The sequence below is a fragment of the Cydia amplana genome, chromosome 1 (genome assembly GCF_948474715.1).
Source record: "Cydia amplana chromosome 1, ilCydAmpl1.1, whole genome shotgun sequence".
Taxonomy (NCBI): Eukaryota; Metazoa; Arthropoda; class Insecta; order Lepidoptera; family Tortricidae; genus Cydia; species Cydia amplana.
In genome coordinates, this window is record NC_086069.1 from 1003861 (window position 1) to 1019754 (window position 15894).

Consider the following 15894-nt stretch of genomic DNA (forward strand, 5'->3'; position numbering starts at 1 on the left):
AATAATTAATTATTTAATTTAAAAACCCTAAAGCTACAAAAGGCAAACTGTTTTTAAATTTTTAGTTATAATTGCGCTGTTTTCTCATTTAAATAAACTAATTTTAGTATTTTTTTATTTATTTTAATTTTAATGCATCACGCTTTCAATATTGTTAAAAAAAATTATATTTTTTTTAATAGGTCGCATTATTTTATTTGGCTCTGAAGATTAAATCATAAAATCAATCGCAGATAATTATTCACTCACGTTTGAGTCTTTATATTATCATAAATGAATTTACCTATTGATAATCAATAGATAAAATAATACAAATGCGTAATTCAATAATAGTAAAAAAATAGACAAATAGCAACAGCGCCAAACACACCCATAACGAATCCAAAAAACCGTTAAATTCAAACACAACACTTCCACATGACGCAACTCGAAAATAATAAAAACATACTTAAATCAGTTTCGTTTGTCGCGTTCGAGTTTGAAAATGGAACTGTCACTCGCGCGAACTGTCAAGCGACGTGCGCTCCGTTCCGTATCGCGCAGCACACTGCGGTCTCGTCCTTCGACTTTCACTGGAATGATAATACATGTAACACAACCTATTTTAATATGCGTTCCGTCAAAGTTTAAGCTCATAGGATCAGGCGTATCCTAAATGCCTGGATTTAAATCCTTTGCATAATCGGAATGTTTACGCGTTGTTTTCCGTTTTGTCGTCAATTATCTGTCCAATAATCTACGACCATCTGTCTTTGTAGCCTTCTTGGTCCTTACATGGTTAGTGATTTTCCATGGCTTATTGGCTTATTGAGAAAAAGTTAGACGCAGTTGCAGTTGTTTACTTTACATACCGAGCACCTGCACCTGTTTGGTTTATGTGTCATTATTGTAAGTTTTATTTTGTCTGAAAGTAGCTGAAAGTGACTAAGCTTTAATTTAAGAACCGCTGTTTAAAAACGCTTATTTAAATGTATTGGAGAATTTAAGGAAACGTGCAAAATACATTTTAAAGTATATTATAACTACTTGTGCAGTTTCAATAAATTAAAAAAAAAAATTCACAGGAGTTTATACAAAATAAATAAAAACAAGCCGAATTCTGAACAAAGTTTAAAGTTAAAAACCCATTAAAAACCATTATTATTATTAAACTTTAATATTTTTATTGTTAGGTACTCTACTCTAAGATGATTTTGGTTTAACATCATCATGTTGTTAACTTGTTATTGTTTGACATCATAAAAAGTACCCCCTCAATTTTAATCATGTTCAAGAGAAACATATAATAATTGAATTTATCGATATAGCAACTCCATGCTTGTCACTAAAATTTGTCCATAAATTCCTACGTATGCTTATCAATAATAGATTTTTAAAATTCGTATAGCTCGCCTAGTGCATGTAGTATGTAGACAACTATTATTGAGTCAGGTATGAAGACATGCCGTGGATAATCGCTCAAAGGAATACCTAGGCCAAACCAAACAACGTTTAGTGTAGAGCGGAAAAGATGAATTTCTGAAGTTATGTGCTTTTACTGTGCCGTCGTTGTGATAGTCCAGTTTGAAAAATATAATTTATAATAATAAACATAATAGGGTAATCCGCCAGTAACTGGCCACCCTAAACTAAAAATGAATTCCATTCACCTATAAACAGAATTCATTTTAGTATAAGGTGGCTAGTTATTGAAGGCTGGCCAGTTATTGAAACCTTATAATGAATTCTGTGAATTTTTAAAATGAATGTATCTTAGGTGAATAGCAAAAAAATAAAATCGAAATTTCGATATCTGTCTCTATCACTCGAATGTTTTAGAGCGAGAGAGAGGCAGATAAATAAATTTCAAAGTTTTTTTCGCGGCAGGGCATCAGGATATGACACATTAGAAAACGAAAGTGTTAAACCCACTTACGTAGATAACGAGTGTCCGTAGATAAGAAGAGTGTGTCAATGGCATTAGAGCAAAATGATGTGTCCTGTCCTTCTTCTTCTTCTTTTCGTGTCGAGGTTCCTTTTTTTATACAATGGATGCCCAGTAGGCAGCGGTGTTGACAGCCCTGGCTGTCGCGTCCCTCAGATCCAGCTCCGAGCAGTGATGCGGGCAAGCGGGGCACGCCAGTAGATGTGCCATGGTTTGCGTTGCTGTGTCACAGGTACACTGAGTCGAGGGGCTACGGAGCAGTCCCCATTTGGCCATGTTTTGCCTACAGCGACCAACTTGGGACCTGAGCCTGTTTAAGGACTTCCAAATTGGCCAAGGTTCTTTATGGCCAGGCGGTAGTTGCTCCAAAGCCTCCACGTACACGTCCGGTGGAGGGCACCGGGTCTGCCACAGCAAGCGGCGCACATCGGGCGGCTCACCCTGCAGGGGGCTGGTGCTCCGTATGAAACTCCTGCGACTTTTAAGACGAGCCGGTGGTGGGATATGACCATGCAAGGGGTGCCGCTGGTCGTTCTCCTGTTTGTGCTTTTCGACAGCGCTGGCTACCTCCCGGCGGATATCAGGGGGAGCCACTCCAGCTAAAGGATAAAGCTTGTTGAGCGGGGTCGGCTTGAGGCAGCCTGAGATGGTGCGGCAGGTGTCGTTGAGCGCGGCGGTTACGAGGCTGGCGTGTGGGGACCGATGCCAGACTGGGCAGGCAAACTCTCCAGCAGAAAAGCACAAAGCTAGTCCGGTGGTACGCAAGGTGTGCGCGGTTGCGCCCCAGCTTGTTGAAGTTAGCCTACGCAGTAGGTTGTTACGCGCACTAACTTTCATGCGTGTGTTAGAACGTAGGGCTAAGATGGTCGGTTTTTTATCATCTGTCTCATGCCTGTCACGTTCTAATAAGTATCTAAGTGCGAAAGAGACGCAGAGATGACAAGTAATAAAAATGCGTCCATCATACGCTGCCTGACTGATGTTTATTGAGACGAAGTGCGTCGAACGTTGAGAAAAGCGTACTTTATTGTTTGACACTGTTTGTGTTTTTTTTACATTAATTAAACTGAAATACATGCTGAAGACGCAGGTTTTAAAACAACATACTCAAAATACATGAAACTTGGCATCAGCATATATGCTAATAGCTAATAAAATAAGCTTTGTATGTAAAACTTCCCACTCGCTCTAATTTATTTTTTCAGAATTTTGTTTTAAAATGAGAGCGTAAAGGATGACTCACGCAAGACCGGTCCGGGGCCGGGCCGGAGCTTCCGGCGCTTCGTTTTCTATGGAAAGCAACACGTCATCACCGATCAGCCGTCATAGAAAATGACATGTAGAACGCCTCGGCCCGGGCACGGCCCGGTCTAGCGCAAGTCATCCTTAGCTTCGATTGTATGGTGGCGGCTAGGATCGTGTGACTCTTATAGATAAGTACCGTGGATCTTATCATTTTCGGGTCAGCATTGGCGTTAGTCAGCAGAGTGCTGTCATTATGTGTGTTAAAAGTAGTTAAAACTGATTGACTGATTGGTAAGAATGGTAAGATAATTATCTGAACCCCATGTTTACATGCTCAATGATGTTATTTGAATGAGTAAGTAAACTAAGTAATGTTAAACACTGTGATGCTTTTTTATGATATAGGAGGCAAATCAGGCAAACGAGCCATGGACATCTGTAACACCTACTGGGTTGCAAATGTTGCAATGCAAGTGCGATACCGCGACCATTGAGATGGGAGTGCCATCTTCTCTTGAAGGTTTGAAGGTCGTATCGGTTTGGAAGTACCGTGGGCGACAGTTCATTCCACAATTTAGCTGTGCGACGCAGGAAGTTTCTGGAGAAATGCACAGAGGACTGCCTTCATCTAAAGCTGGACGAAAACTAGCACAATAACAGGTTACAAGCTTACAAGCCTTAAGTACAGAGTCTGGACCTGGTAATAAATGCAACAAAGTATAAAATATAAGTAGGAAAGCTTAAGTTCTTAAAGTCAAGGCGCGCGCGCAGGAAAATTGTTGCTTTTCCCAAATCGGTTAATGTCACGAACGCGTGGGCCGGTTTATAACCGACGACTTTTTAATCGTCTCGATGATCAGGGTATACTTTATACATATACTTGGTCAAGCAAATCTTGTCAGTAGAAAAAGGCGTCAATCGCGGGTTAGCAACACCACGTTCGAATTTTTCTAAAATCGCGTGACATTTATATCTTATCTGCGGAACTGTTTTGTTTACATTTCATCGTTGTTCGATGCACATTGCTGCTTTTTTTCGTTTCCTAGGGATACCATACTTTAGTTTTCTCTCCTTATATTGCTACTGAGTACTGACATATCCAACTTGACAGACTTTACTTAATTTATTTATACTTTTTTTACTATGTATATCATAGGAGGCAAACGAGTAGACGAATCGCCTGATGGTTAGCAATTCCCTTCGTCCATGGACACTTGCATTCTAAAAGGACTCTAAGGTACTTGTTTTTCCAGGCTTCAAAAAAGCCTGAATGCCTGATTCTATTACTTCATAGGCTTCAAAAGGCTAAAAAGTAAGTACTCTACTATTATCTATTATATAATCTGTGATATGAGTAAAAAAGACTCGAGTCTTAACAGCAGTGTCTCATGAAACAGATTCAATATAAACTAACTTATTTAACTAAAACTACAAATAAATTAAAATTAATACATAAATAAAAGAAATTTAAGTACAGCTATAAAACAAAATATAAATAAAAAACCTAATCATAAGAAGAATATCCCATCCAGCAGGTCCGCCTGTGGCAAGGTGCCCATTACGCTGGCGGCGTTACCTCGCTGAACCGCCAGGGCGAATTATCTCATACATTTCATATTCTCTCAATTTTATTATAAGTACTTTTGAGTAGGTAGACCTTTGACCTTATCGTATCGGAATCGTCTCGTATCGCATAAAACCCGTCACGTGAAGGGTGAACGATCTGCGCGTAAAAATAAAGTTAAGGCTATTCGTTAATTATACAATTTGCGTTTATAGACATTAATTATCGTAGATGCAATTGTCACGGACTTTATACGACGTTTAATGATGTTTGACCGTAACATTATAGCAAGGTGTCCTGGATCATGACCTAGACCTAGTGAGATAAATGATGAATGGAAGTAGTATTTAGTAGACTCGACTACGACATATCCAGGCGTGGCTCACTCCGCGATTTCGTCGCGTCGCTACAAGTACCTACAAGTACATGCGGCCCACACCAATTTTGGTGTCTAGCCTATGGCCTATGGCCTATGGCTACGGACGCCTGCTCGCGCTTGCGCTACCTAGCGGTCATATTTGTCGTAATAGAAGCGTTTTGTTAGAGAGTGAATCTTCTGTGTAGATACAGAAGATTCACTCTCTAACAAAACGCTATTATTTATTCTGTGACATAGCCATGCAAGAAGGGTAATGATTTTAGGCCAATTTTTATATTGTTGTCGATTTTTGCGTCAGATTTTGATAAAATTTGGTACCGACGTTTGGACTGCTCCTCATTCAGGGCGTAAATACGAAACTCCAATTCTGTTGAGTTACGAATATTCCACAGTTTCCGTAACTCGCGAGAAAGATTTTTTAGATATGAACGGTAAAATTGCGCTTAAGTATATACCTAATCCTACTTATTAGGGACTATCCATAGGATAGGGTAGGGTAGGGATAGGGTCTGTCTATTCGCCCAAATTTTATCGACATCTGACGAATCATATCGTTTTTAGGGTTCCGTACCCAAAGGGTAAAAAACGGGACCCTATTACTAAGACTTCGCTGTCCGTCCGTCCGTCTGTCACCAGGCTGTATCTCATGAACCGCGATAGCTAGACAGTTAAAATTTTCACAAATGATGATCTCTGTTGCCGCTATAACAACAAAAATACTAAAAATAAAATAAAATAAATATTTAAGGCTTCCATACAACAAACACGATTTTTTTGCACTATTTTTTGTTGATGGTGCGGAACCCTCGAGTCCGACTCGCACTTGGCCGGTTTTTATAGTTCGTGTGACATTTATAAGCTGTAGGTATTGTTAACCATTATTTTGCCCTAATAACAATTAGTCAGTCATTCTTCTTCAGTCTTATTTAGTGCTAATTTTATAAGGAAAGTTTCAAAATACCAAGTACCTAGTATTATTTTTAGGTCAAGAGCAATAGTTATAATATAACTTTAAATATGATTCATGAAATTACCTATATGTAGGTATTTTTGCATTCTGAAAATACTTACATGTTCATAACATTACAGAGAACTTCATTTAGATTAGTTTCATGGATTATTAATAAAGTAATTACCTATAAAATTATACAGAAATATGTAAATATATTTTCAGAATGCAACATCACTTAGAATCTATTACATAGTCGCTTAAACTTATATATGCAGTTTGACAGAGTTTTTAATTAAATTTAATGTTCTTTACAACCACACTTACTTAGTCGAATACACCGTAAGGCTACCTTTCCACCTAAGAGGGATGAGAGAAGACCAATGCTAGGTATTGATTGATTCGCGCACGTCTCCTCTCATCTCCGCTTATCTTGGCCTCAGTGGAAAGGCAGGCTGCCTTGAAAAGGCAGCTTTACACATTTAAAACTTGTTTGTAACAAGCAATAAATGATTATATGATTCATTTCTTTATTTTCTCTTGACATCTCAAACGCGACAGACAAAGTAGCAAAGGCAGGAAGTTTTCATTCGATCAAAAGCTTTTTTTTGTTTTATGAAAAATATATTACAAAGTTTGACCAGGAGCCAGTCGCACAATTTCAGGATGATTCGGATCTCCGTTACCCCTGACTACATAGAAAACTCTAAGGCCATCATTATTGACACCATCACCACCATTCTTCAAAGTTCCATCATTTTTCTGACTAAAAAACCTAACATCATCAACCCCCTTTTGTTCAACATTATCAAATGCCTCTATACTATCAATCAGATATTCTCTGTTACTTTGAATGCCAGGAAAAACGAAACCTTTACCTGCAGTGATAGAGTTCACATTACTTTGAGGAAAATTAAAAACTTTACCTAAGCTTACATTGCTATAAACATCCCTTTTTGATGTAGATTCAGGAAAAGACCATTTTGGTTTAGAACTGACGTTAACGATTACAGTGTTTCGTACATTTTGTATTCTCTTTTGGATCCTGTTGTCAAAACTGCTTTGGTTAAGACTCTTTTGGTAAGGATAATTCTGGCCATACAGACCATATCCATTGCCATATGGATTTGGTATTTGATAATTCTGATGAAATTGTTGTTGGAGACCATAATCTTGGAAATTAGGATTCTGATATTGCTGAGCCACATATTGTTGATGATATTGACCGAATTGTTGGTCGTATAAATGCTGGTTCTGTGGCTGCAGACCGTATCCTTGCTGTAAATTGTGGTTGTGGTACTGGTTAGGCTGTGAGGGTTGTTGTGGTTGATACAATCCATAATTCTGCCCTGACAGCTGGTTGTAGAACTGCTCTAGTCCCTGCTGCTGATTCTGTTGTGGGGCTGCGAAGAACCTGAAATAAATTTAAAAGATTTGTTAAAGTGAAAATGTAGAAGCTAAAATAAGAAGTGATAGAGTAGGTACTTATAAAACTAATAATCTAGTCCTGCTAAGTCTGTTCAAGAATTCGGTTGTTTACCGACTTGTCGGTACAGTATCGAATACACTAGGTATTTCTTATTCCTGATGAGCGAGGGAGTGTGGGAGGGGGGCGCACCCCTGAGTAAAGTCAGTGTCCCTACTATGGCGAATAATAATCACAGGACAGAGGAAATCAAATTTCTGGGACGCAAAAAATAAGGACATCCCAAGTTCTTAATTGTTGTGGTAGGTAGTGCAAATATATATAGAAACAGTGTTCCTCCTGGAACACCAGGAATATATGTCAGCAGCTATACTATACCTGAAGAAGCCTCCGTTATGGTTGTTCAAATAGTGGACTAGCTGCTCAGGATCGTTGGGGCACTGCGGGTAGGCGTAGCGACAGGTCCCAGGATTAGCCTTGGAAGTCATGCCCAGGAAGACGGCCCGGCCGAACACGAAGAGTGGGGAGGAGCTGATGCCGTTGTAGGCTGAGAGTAAGCTGGAAAGTTTAAGAGGTTGGTTTAAAATAAAAAAACGAGCAAAAAGTTAGCATCAGGCAACTAAGGCCCATAATATATTGCGAGGATAAAATAGTTAAAAACAATAAAAAGGAACTTTAAAAATTCCGCGCTAAATTGTTGCCATGTGCATTTTAAGTCAAAAATGTGACAGTTACGTAGGAAGTGGCGCCCTCAATAAATTTCTACAATTTCTTGTCGGACTATATAGTTGGCCAAACCAATTTGTCAGTCAGTCAGAACCAGGAAAACTATATATACCTACTCGTCCTTTTCTTTTAGGTGCTAGTACTAGTGTATGACAAAGATAGTATGATAGACAAGAGACAGTCCTTTGACAAACTATAGATACCTTACTTACATATACCCATGAACGCTTATCTTAGGATAGCACACTTTTGAAATTATTTGGAACAGCTGATGAAGATTATTAAATGATCTGTTTTGTGAAGTCACTTACTTTATCGGTAGGTGCTACTACGGTACTTACGTAAGCAGTGGTTGTAGCCCAGCAACAGACTGTAGTATCCCGGATCCAGGGATAGATCCACCTTCGGCCGCCTCACAAAGCATTCTGGGTACGCATTGGGCGTCATCGTATAATGCTATGGAAGTTAGGGCATCTGTCACGGCTGAGAGGGCCGCTGACGGGGCAGAGGGACGAGGCTCTGGAATCATATAAGGGTTAATCCACAATTACGTCACAGCAAGAGGGGGGGGGGGGGGGGGTCATGCCAAGTGTGACAGTACCTATTAACGACCTATCTTTTTCCTATGACAAAGTGTGACAAGGGCGAGGTTGTGTGTGATGTGATAGCAAGCAGGTAAAATTCGACTAGGTCAAAGGAAGGAACTTGAGAACTTCCAGGACGGGTGTCATTCTGAATCCCTAACAATGTTTGTCCTAAAGTCACTTGCCCTAACTGGTTTGTCCTAATGGGCACATGCCCTAACGATCAATTGTCATAACGATTATTTTCCATAATGTAAGGTTCTGATAAGTGGTAACTACAATCTTGGTGCATTTAATAGAAATACGTTCGTTGATTGTAATGGGACATTAATATCATCAGTATTTGACACGAAACCAGTTCAAGCCTTCGATATTTGCGGAATATAAAATAATTAATAACAAAAAATACTCAACTCACTGTAAAGTGTATAAGGTTGATAAGGTCTCTGTCCCGGATAAATTGGTACAGGCCCAAATAAAGGACCAGGATAGTTAGGTACGCCAGGATAAACAGGGGATCCAGGATACTGCTGGGATGGATACCTAAAACCTTGAGCTCCATTTGGCAACCTCTTTGGTCTTCTTCTACGTTTCTTCTTTTGTTGATTAGGTCTTTCATTTCTTTTATCTTCTTCAAATTTAATCTTCTGTCCCTCAATGTTCTGGTTCTCATATTGCTGGAACCTATTGTGGAAACCATCAGTTTCGAAAATCCTTTGCTCATCGATTGTATTCTGACTGCCATCAAACTCTTGGTCTTCAAATCTTATGAGACCGTAGGATTGTGACGGTTGATCTTCAAATTTGAAGTTTTTAGGTTCCGGTAATGCTGGGGACGTTTTATTAGCTCCATCAGCGACCACATAAAGTGTGACCAGTAAGAAGGCTATTCTGAGTGCGCTCATTGTGAAGAGAACCTGAAAACGATACCATAACACATTCAGTGCCAGCGCGAGCTACGCGCTACGAGCGTAGCCGACAACACGGGAAAAACGGTATGTAGCGAAAAGCGCCTACGAACAGTGAAATCCCCTAGGGAGTCACTGGCGGCACTGAATGTGCTAAATAACATTATTTTTAGTGTCGTCAATCAATCTAGCTGCAAAATGAGGTACATTGACACATAATAAATAGAATTATATAATATAATATATAATTGTAGTTATACACTTTCGCACTGTAACTGACGCGAGATTTGTATTACTAAAACTAGCAAAATACTCATATGAAAACCACGCCACCTTTTGTGACTCAACTTTTACTAAACTCGCTTCAATAAGCCGCTTTAATACAATCAAAGTAACGCCATAATTTAAAAACAACATGCATAAATTACATGAAGCTACGTTTCCGTAACATATATATCTGGTAGGTACTAGGTACTAGTTTTTGTTGTTTAAAATTGCTCGCGATTAGAAACTCGCTCCAATTTCTTTGTATCTATTGCAAATTGAAGCAACAAAAACTAATAACAGCTCTAAGTACTAATAGCAGAAGCCGTTTTATAATGAGCGCCTAAGTCTATGTAACTCTTAAAATAAGCACTCGTACTAAATAAAACGACTTTACTTACTTAAAAAAACGACTTTACTTTTTTATTGCTGATTTTCAGACTCAATAAAGCGAAACTCAATATTGCAATTGACTACGCGCAGGCGCTTTTTTGAGAGTCGCTTTCGCATACTAGCTAACCATCATACAACACAGAAATGTGTAGTCACGATCAGATATATCGGAGTGGCCGCGACGCTCACAAATATCTGAACACGCCTCTATTGTCAAGGCGTTAGAGTGCGTGTTCAGATATTTTTGAGCACCTTGGCCGCTCCGATATATCTGATGGCGACCGTACCTACCTAAATGAAGAATTAGACGCCCTAGTGACACATGTAAGCGACAAAGAATGTGTAAAACACTCATTAGTGTCATTAGTAAGGGTATCACATAGCGACACTGTATCGTAATCGGACTGTATGACCGAGTAATTAGGGCCTGGGTTCGGCTCCCGATTGCGTTAATTGTCGCTTTTGGACTTTTGTACGGTTCTCACGATATGGTACTGTTTTGTACGAAAGTAGAAAAGAATTATAAACTGAAATAGATATCATACACGTGGCCGAAGGCGGGAATCGAACCCGCGTCTTCATTGCAGCTTATTACGCGGCTAACGTCCTGATCACTAGACCGAGGCCACGGCGGTACCCGTCTCAAATTCTCTGGGGCCTGTAATCTTCAAAAAAAATATTTTTATTCGTTCCCTAGTTGAGTAGAAAAGAAGTTTTAAAACCAATTTGAAATGCCATTTCATTAAATGCTACAAGAAGTGTAGGTAAATAAGTCTAAGAAGCAAAAATCGTGCCTCCGAAGTTTGACAGGTGAAGCAAATGACCCGTACGGTTACCATCAGTTTGTCACTGACATAAACGCCGTCGAGAACGTAATTTACTTTCTATACATCCCGTTTGCACTAATATGCGAGTGCGAGCGAGATGTATAGAAAGTAAATTACGTTCTCGACGGCGTTTATGTCAGTGACAAACTGATGGTAACCGTACTGTTCAGCGCCAATATTTTACGGAAACTGGACATTCAAACTTCAACTTTGGCCCTTTTCTACGAGCCAGTACTACGAAAAATACCTAAAACAAAGTGCCCAAAACACAATTATCGCTACAATTAACAATGCCATTTTGTACTGAGAACCCACTACACACTTAAAACAATCCATTTCCAAACTTATTCAAACCGAAATAGAACTCGAAATAGGATAGCTTATATTATAGTCCTGTGACAAAAGAAAATCAAAATGGTGCGTGTAAATTGGGAAATCTATCCAATGAACATTGAATTGACCCACTTTTTAATAGTGATAATAATCCAACTTTTTAATGAGAAACGTGTCGATTTGAGCAACCATTGTTTTTTTTTTATAGAAAACGAATTTAAACATCATGTCTAGTCAGTAGGCAGGTATAGGTACCTACTTAATAGTTTGGCTAGCCATTTCCGCCAGTAGAAATAGTAGTTTGTGTTACAATCTAGAGATCAAAATGATACCTATATTTCCGTCAAGGGCGTACATTGAAACCTGAATGAAGCGATGGATTCTAAAGTAGGTAGAATCCTGAGCGTAATGAGGGATTCAAGTGTTAATGCCCAAGACGAAATAATTTTGATACCGTGTGACACATACTGCTTTTCACATCAACTATGAGGAAAATAAAAAAAATCTTAGTGTTGACACAATCTGATTGCTTAAACAGATTATTTAAGCTAAAAAAATAATGTGCAAAAAAATTTAAAAATGGTGTGCTTGAACAGAAAAGTGCCACTTTGATCCCTCCTAGTAGGGAGGAATAATGCCACTTTGATCCCTTCTAGCAGGGAAGAAAAAGCTCTTTTCTGAATAGGAGGTGTGAAAAAGTATTTTTTTTTTAATTTAGGTGCGAAAGGTTGTGCTTCTATAGAAAAAAGTCCATAAAGTCCGTTTAATACGCTAACTTTTCACCGGTTTGAATAAGTATAATAGCATGAGAGTGTCAAATGCCATGCAGTTGAAGGTTCTTATAATGTTTATAGAGATAAGAGAGTAGAAATGTTGTAAGAAAGGATTTATTTTTCAAATTAAACCTCATCATGGCAGGTGAAATTGTTTTAAAACAAGATACCTAGTGGGTTGGAACACAGACTTGTCATTTTCGCGCTCGATGGGTTGGAAACACACACACACAATATAATTAAACAAAATTAATTGCAAGCAAACTTACCTTTCAACAACACAAAAAAAACAAACTTATTTACTTACGAATAAACAAACAAAAGGTGTTTTCACCAATAGATCCTGACGGCAAATGCATGGTCCTCTATCGGCGAAAGTTGTATGATGTCATACAAATGTATAAGGATCGTGACACAACGCGCCGTGTATGGGATATCCTGGTTTAGTAGGTTTATGAGATGAGATGATCATTTTATATAACTACTAGCCTCCTAAGGCCCAGGGCCCTACCTAGGTGTAGTACGTGAAGGGCTAAGATGGCCGGCTCTTTATCATTTGTCACGTCACCATGCCTATCACGTTCTAACAAGTATGTAAGTTGTAAGTGTGAAAGTGACGCATGGCATGACAGGTGATAAAAACGGGACCATGATATCGCTGCAGTTCGATCAAATTTAAATCATAGGTATCAAATTGGAACAGAGTTGCGTTTGTTTGAACCGGTCCGACGACCGCTCTGGCCTAGTGAGTAATGGTGACCCTGCCTATTTATGAAGCCGATTGGTCCTGGGTTCAAATCCCGGTAAGGGCATTTATTTGAGTGATGAACACAAATATTTGTTCCTCAGTCATGTCATGGGTGTTTTCTATATATATAAGTATTTATTTATCTATATTTTATCCTGAGAGTCCTGAGTCGCAGTCGTTGTAAAGGCCTCATTCCAAACTTTTATTTAAAATTTCTTCCTGTTTAAAAAACTTAAAAATAAACAAAAAGAAAACCAAAACAAAATAACTTAATATAATTTCTTTTTCACGCTGGCGTGATACCGTTCTGGTCTGGACCGAGCAAAGTGCCGTGCTCTTGTGTTGGAGGCCAAGACTCATTTTGGGTCATCGCGCCAGCCAAGTAAGTAATTTCTTTTAAAAAAAAGGGAACCGCCTTCAAAAAACCAACCCACTGAAAAACAATTTTTTTTTTTTAAGGCGGTTAATAAGACAAAGTTCCAAGTTCCAAGTAGTTTTTTTATTCTGTGCAGGTGATCATGCGCAGGCGAGACTTAAGCTAAGGCACATTACGGATCTTGGCTATGCACCTCATGGCTACAATTAATTTATAATAATTAATTAAGAAACATACAAACATAATTAAACTCAACCAGAAACCCAATGGTCAAACCATTTTTCACTACGCCTATGCAAAACTTATGTGTCCATGTGATTTTCTATAGATAAAATGTTGCTATTAAATTTGTATAGGCGCTAAGATTAATCTATAGGTTCTTATCAGTCTCTGAAAATTAAATAATATACAAACGTTTAACACTGATATGCGATGGGAGTGAATATTATCATTGGGTTGCTAGTCCTTATCCTTAGGTATCCCATATTTTGACCCCTGAGGCAATGACGCTGAAGAGATTTAGACCTTAAGTTAAGCATATTTTTGAGCTTGACCTTCCTTGCTACTCTTGCTAGACGCATAATGTAATATAAATAGACATGTTCAAAATAGTAGAAAACAACATTTCCATCTTCACCACATGTTCACTAGGTACTTAGATGGTTGCCAAACCATCTAAAGGACTGCCAAGTCCTCAATGCGTGCGTTTCTCCAGAATCTTTCTGCCTCGCACAGCTAAACTGTGGAATGAACTGTCTGTCCCCTGCGGTATTTTCGGACCGATACGATATTTGCCGCCTTTTTCTACTGTCAAGATCTGGTTGACCAAGTATATTTAAATTCGATTTTAATAATGATAAATTGATAAATATAGCTGGTCAACCAAGTCTTGTCAGTAAAAAAAGGCGCGAAATTCAAATTTTCTATGGGACGATATCCCTTCGCGCCTACATTTTTCAAATTTGCCGTCTTTTTTTACTGTCAAGATAATTTGACCAAGTATATATACTAAAATTATACTTTGGTAAAATGTCAGACATTAAGACATTATCAACAATGTCAACCTGGCATTAGTTCCCGCGTCTATGTAGATAGTTAAGATCACTGAACTTAAATGTTAATTTTATTAATAAAAAAAGATACCGGTTTAATTGTGATTTAAAATTATTTGTTCGTCGCCGATATATGTTTTTGTAATAATTTTAATTGTATAGTCTAATGAAATACCGGTATTATAATTTAATAACGCATCACGTTTATGTCATAGTAAGTTGAAAACGCTCTTCATACACGCCTTTTAACTCTATTCAATAAAATGTGTGACAGATTTTTCTTATCTGTTGTGCCCCAGTGCCGTGCGTGTGTCGTGGAGTGGTGTCATTTACTCTCTCCACTTGAAAAATCGAAATAAATCCAAATTGCAGACCAAACTAACATGTTAGCTTTGTGCTAATAACAATAAATCGTGTTTTGTGACAATACCAGTTCAGTTTTAAATCAGGTACGTCATTCTGTTTATTTTACGTATGCCAAATCCTGTATATATTTTTTGGTCCTTACATCATTCACGAGTGCTATTTTTTGACTGAAACAGGGTTAAATAAAACTAATCAGGAAGCCTTAGGATATCCTTAACACATATTTGCCACTTACTGTTTCATGTCCAGTTAAAATCGAGTAACAATAGGTGATTTCAAGTAATGAAAATGCTTGGCAATTTTCATTGCTATTTTCTCGTATGCGTACTTTAACCGCATTACCGGTTTGCTGTTGATCACATTAAGTAGTATGAACGTTGCGCAAGTTTGGAATTCGCACTTGGGCTGTATGAATAAATTACCTCATTTTGTCAACAACTTTTGGATGTTTAATTGTTTATCTTTCTTGTTTATTAACTTTAATATAATATTTTAAGGAGAATCACACCCGTTTAAAACTACTTGCCGGTTTTAACTTATGTTTTAGCCTAGTTTAGTAGTATTCTTAGATATTATCAATAAATTTATTCTTATTCTTATGTGTTTGGGGGCCTAACATAAATATAATACCATACTTTGATTTTTGCCTGTTTTTTTACTGGAACTAGTATTTATAACATACTTAGTTAAATAATATTTTTTGGCAAGGCATGTCTATGTTCATTGCAATCTAACTTACACATTGTTTAACTCACAGACTGACATTGCTACATATTAAATAAGAATTACATTTGACATGCCCGTCATTTTGAAAACATTACCCTGTTCCATACAACACAGACTTCTTTATACAATAGACAACGATTAAATATGCCCCAATGTAAGTTATTATGTTATTTTTTTAGACTTAGTATTTATTTTAATAATTTTTATTGACATCATTTTGTATGATTTGTACTTTCTATACTGAAACTGATTTAATTTTTCTATTGACGTTGTTTTATTTTTTAATTTTTTTACTATTGTGACATTTTGACGTTTTTAATTTAATTCTATT

The 15894-nt window shown here is 37.9% G+C and overlaps 1 protein-coding gene across 1 annotated transcript; it reads right to left on the bottom strand.

Annotated features, from left to right (window-relative positions):
• Nucleotides 1-6659: 6659 nt before the first annotated feature.
• LOC134654783 (uncharacterized) lies at nt 6660-9702 on the bottom strand. Its single transcript, XM_063510255.1, has 4 exons — nt 9216-9702; nt 8555-8732; nt 7866-8045; nt 6660-7475 (listed from the first exon to the last, which is right to left on the bottom strand). Exons 1-4 carry the CDS (start codon nt 9700-9702, stop codon nt 6689-6691), a joined length of 1632 nt encoding a protein of 543 aa, XP_063366325.1. The 3' UTR covers nt 6660-6688.
• Nucleotides 9703-15894: the final 6192 nt, after the last annotated feature.